At 47.0% G+C, this 5,000-nt stretch overlaps 1 protein-coding gene across 1 annotated transcript in view; it reads left to right on the forward strand.

The window, feature by feature from the left end:
* The window catches only part of LOC135812310 (leucine-rich repeat flightless-interacting protein 2-like), a 16,262-nt gene that overhangs the window by 9,407 nt on the left and 1,855 nt on the right, over positions 1-5,000 (forward strand). Inside the window, exons 6-10 of the mRNA XM_065325689.1 lie at positions 361-526; positions 1,226-1,263; positions 2,161-2,260; positions 3,197-3,276; positions 4,436-4,489. Of these exons, the coding sequence (XP_065181761.1) occupies positions 361-526; positions 1,226-1,263; positions 2,161-2,260; positions 3,197-3,276; positions 4,436-4,489 (438 nt within the window). The remainder of the gene's footprint in view (positions 1-360; positions 527-1,225; positions 1,264-2,160; positions 2,261-3,196; positions 3,277-4,435; positions 4,490-5,000) is intronic.

Genomic DNA, 5,000 nt, shown 5'->3' on the forward strand with positions numbered 1-5,000 from the left:
ACTTCCGTTGTCGCCCCTGCGACTTCCGTTGTCGCCACTACGACTTCCGTTGTCGCCCCTGCGACTTCCGTTGTCGCCACTACGACTTCCGTTGTCTCCCCTTGATCCTGCTGGCAGCATCATTTGGCTCATCTGCTTATATGGCTGGCTGTTTGGTGGTGGGTCTGATCTACTTGCCTCCCACCGCTTTTGGAGCTGTATCTGCGTCCTAATCCTTGAGGGCGGTGGCGTTCCTACGGATGCCGATAACTCGGTCTCTGGCCAGGTCTCACGCAAACGCTATATTATATCAAATTTCTATTTATAATCTGGCTGCTGCTCTGGCGCATGGTGTACGAATGGTGTTGTCATTTTCCACAGGAGCTTGACATGGAGTGGCCACCGCAGCACTTACTCAACGGCGATGAAGGTCACAGCACAGAGGAAGGTGAAAGTACGTGCAATCATACCAGCGAAGAGGACACCGAGGTTACCACGGAGGAAGACGAGTACGAGGAACGGCTGCTGAGGCGACCCAGTCAGCACGGTACGTTCATGTCACCAAGCCTCTAGCACCTATTTGGAATACAGTGTTCTGTGGGCTGTAAGGTCTCGCCCTTATTTAGAATACAGTGTTCTGTAGGCTGTAAGGTCTCGCCCTTATTTAGAATACAGTGTTCTGTGGGCTGTAAGGTCTCGACGCACATCTTTTGCTTCATTTGATGTTCATTGACAATCAAACAGCCGTCACCATCACTTTCACACTGGCTTCCCACAGAATCATCAGAGAATCCGTCCAGAAGTAACTAATCCTGATTCAATGCACAAAATGGGGACCCCCCCCCCCCTCTAATCAGCTCGTCTTAGCCAGCTAGTATTAGAGTGCTTTCATAGGACAAAAAGTCCAGTGTGTGCTGCACCAATTTTTTAAGCTACCTTTTATGAAAGGGGGTTTGTCAACTGACAACCGTTCTATTTAGCACAGCGTATTCTTCCTTTTATGAAAGGGGGTTTGTCAACTGACAACCGTTCTATTTAGCACAGCGTATTCTTCCTTTTATGAAGCTAGATGTATTTTTTGCTCTACTAACTTTTAAACTCCTTGTAGATGCCGGACTATAAGCATTCCGTGTTGGTCAAGGAAAGGTGACAAATGTATTGTCTCAAAATAATGCAGAAGTTGCTACATCTGTCTCTCTGTCTCTATAATTATTATATCTGTCTGCAATTATATCTTCTTTGGCAGATATCAAGGAAAGACAAAAGCAAATTCTGCTCACACAGGTGAGGCATCTTCTACTTGATAATCTTCCATCTGTGGAGAGTGGAGGTCATTGGTATACGTTTTGATGCCATGCCTATCCATGTTATCTGTCTGTTTGTCTATGTGGATATGTGGATATGTGGATATGTGGATATTTTCTGTATGATGTGCCCAGTTATCTAAGACCATCAGGCTGCACAGAGCTTGATGTCCAGTGGACAGAGCTTGATGTCCAGTGGACAGAGCTTGATGTCCAGTGGACAGAGCTTGATGTCCAGTGGACAGAGCTTGATGTCCAGTGGACAGGTGCAGTACATGTAATACAATACCTGCACTGTCACATGGCCATGACGCAATCAAGTCCATTTCTGCCGTTACTCAGAGTTTCGTGTTGTGAAACGCTCATCCAACAGCATGATGAGTACTGCATGTATGGTGTGTGTGTGTGTGTTTGCGTGTGTGTGTGTTTGTGTGTGTGTGTGTGTTTGCGTGTGTGTGTGTGTGTGTGTGTGTGTGTGTGTGTGTGTGCGTGCGTGTCGGAGAGGCGGATGCAAGCCTGTTGATCGTGGTCACTTTCAACATGAGTGAAAGTGTGGGAGACGTTTTCATTGGCTCCGTGACATCCGGCGAGATGTCTGCAGGGCGTTCTGACTGCGCACTCTCCTCTCCTCCCCCGCATCGGGGCGGCATAGCCAGTTACTGGCAGCCGTACACAAGGTCAATATGTGTGTGTATGTGTGTGTGTGTGCATGTGTGTGTGTGTGTGCGTGTGTGTGTGCGTGCGTATGTGTGTGTGTGTGTGTTCATGTGTGTGTGTGTGTGTGTGTGTGTGTGTGTGTGTGTGTGTGTGTTTGCATGTGTTTGCATGTGTGTGCATGTGTGCACGCTTGTGTGCATTTGCGATACATCTGCTCCAGATTGGTCGCTTGAAACAAGAAGTTCAGACACTTCAGCAGGAGCTCAAGGAACGGAAATCCGACACATCGACGGCTGATTCAAGCAATGCTGTTTTATTGCGTGAGTAGAAGATGACGCGAGTGACGATGTAAAATATATGGATAAGTGTGATGACACGGCTTGCAGTCTACCATGCATGCCACCTAACCTTCATTCGGACGACTGGACAGTACTGTTGATCGTTTTTCCATGCACGGACAGTTCTACGCAGACACTGTGGGACTTGGTTCTAAAGACCACCTGGCTTTAACGACCGCTTTTGCTTGCACCGTGGGGTGGTCGCTTAAACCAGGTTTTACTGTACAGAGGGATGCGGTGCTTGGTGGAATTTCTAGGCTGTTTGTTCTTCGGCTCTTCGTTCTTCGGTGTCCGACAGTACTGTAGACAGTCTGAACTTTCTTTATGTTCGTGTGAGTGTGTGTGTGTGTGTGTGTGTGTGTGTCTGTGTCTGTGTGTGTCTGTGTCTGTGTGTGTGTGTGTCCGTGTTTAACCGTCTGCACATCTGAACTTTCTTTATGCTCGTGTGTGTGTCTGTGTTTAACCGTATGCACATCTGAACTTTCTTTATGCTCGTGTGTGTGTCTGTGTTTAACCGTCTGCACATCTGAACTTTCTTTTGTCCGTGCGTATGTGTTTGACCATCTGCTTTTGTGTTTTTGTATGTCTGTCTGTGTTTGCCTCTCTGCGTCTCTCCTTGTCCACCCACTTTCTATCATTGTCGTGCCAAAGATGGTTTTATTTCACACCATGGGTTGTATCATGCGCTACATCTGGTGTTGTTTAAGATCGTCTTCGCGTTTTTTCGAGCCGACAGCTGAGGCCTTCCTGATACGAACAGACCTTTCGATTGTTGAATTCGGACAAGAATTGACCGAATGGCGAAAGTTTGAAGTCGCCTCAGCATGCACTGTACAGTCTGACGGATTAATCCGTCCTATCGGTGTTAAAGGGTTAAGATCGCTGATGCTCTTTGTTGTTGCTGCTGTTGTCCTGCAGGAGACACGACGCGGCTGCTCAATGATTACAAAGCGAGAGTTGAATCAGCCGAGACTGATCAAGAGCGCTTGACTAGCCAGGTGAGGAAGCTTGGGCACATTTCTCAGTACAGGACCTTCTTTAACCACTGCGGTTGTCACAGTCATTTCTCAGTAACCTCGCTGTCGCTTCCGTTTCTCGTAGAATTGTTCATGTTGTGACAGAGTTTAGCCGTCTGTGATGTTTCCTGTGTTTGATTTGGACATTAAAAAATTGTAAAATGATTGCAGCCTCTGTTTCCACAGGTTTGAGGGAAAGATTCAGACGGGAATCTGTTTCGTTAGTGTTCGCACACTACACTCAGTTTCCGATATGTCTTCCCAGCAGTTTTCCAGCTTCATGTTCAGCTTACGTTGTGTCATACTGCATCAGTTTGGTCTGACTTGCTACCATGTGTATGTTAATAGGCCTTGTTCAACGTTCTGAAACTCTCCTGTTATCGGACCAATTACAGGCTGTCCCGTAGCATCCCAGCAAATTCCTCATGGTTGTCGCCGTGTTCTATTCGTAGTACAGGAAAACCTGGTGTAAGCGACCTCTGTGTTAGCGACCTCTGTGTTAGCGACTACCTGCTCTTAACCACCGTTTTTCCATGCACCGACAGTTCTACACAGACACAGTGGGACCCGGTTCTAAAGACCACCTGGCTTTAACGACCGCTTTTGCTTGCACCGTGGGGTGGTCGCTTAAACCAGGTTTTACTGTATGGTCAGATAGAGTGTTTGGTTGTGTGGCTTGGACAGGCAACCATTTTTTGTCGGGATTTTTCTGGTACCACAATTTTTTGGCACTTACATGTAGAACCATATTTGGCACCCTCGCCTCGACTTGGTCGAGTCCTCTTTCTGGCTGCTCCCAGCATCTGCCCTGGTGCAGACATCACCAAGCTCGGGTAGAGCTCTCTGACCTTGATGCTTTGAGGAGAGGGTTTAAAATACCAAGTTGTTCAAAAAACGTTCTTCTTGAAATCGGCTCGGCCGGAGACTTTGAGCTCGGCTGATGAGACCTGAGGAGGTCGAAACAAGCACTTCAATTACCTGTACTGTGGTTTTCACATACTTCGTATATCCTGCTCTTTTCTTGCTTGCTTTAAATTCATGATCTAAGATGCAGTCAACAACAGTCGTGTGCTAATTGTTGCCTACCACCACGTATCTATCTCTTGTGTTGCCTTGTCCCTTTGTTCTTTCTCCTGTCCAGGTGGACATGCTGGAAGCCCAAGTCAAGCGCTTAAAGGGCCTGCAAGAGGAGTCTGTAAGTAGTTGCACGTGTTCTTAACGCTTGCCCTTTCGCAGGCACAATGTGTTCCGGGATGCTGTCCTGGTGTGTGTGGGCGCATTGACCCCCCCAGAACCGTAACGCTCACCACCACCACTGCATGAATTTTTCAGCAAAATCTCCTTTGTCAATCCAGCAACAACTTTAAGCTACTCCAAGTTTGCTGATAAAGGCTTTTCGCTCCCTGTGACAAATCAGTACAAGGCCAGTTCAAGTTTAAGTACTAATAGCTGATGGATGAAGTACTAATAGCTGATGGATGAAGTACTAATAGCTGATGGATGAAGTACTAATAGCTGATGGATGAAGAAGTTTTAAAGATAGTCCGGATGATGTTTGTGCAGCTCTTACGAAACTTCTTCGAATGCTGAGAATTGCTGATGGATCGCCTCTTGCCCCATCTTGCACTCCGATCTTTGGAAAATGGGACAATTCACTACAATTCAAGCCTAGCTTTTCCCTGGCAAAATATATTCTGAGTACAAGT

Source organism: Sycon ciliatum, chromosome 3 (assembly GCF_964019385.1).
Source record: "Sycon ciliatum chromosome 3, ocSycCili1.1, whole genome shotgun sequence".
Taxonomy (NCBI): domain Eukaryota; kingdom Metazoa; phylum Porifera; class Calcarea; order Leucosolenida; family Sycettidae; genus Sycon; species Sycon ciliatum.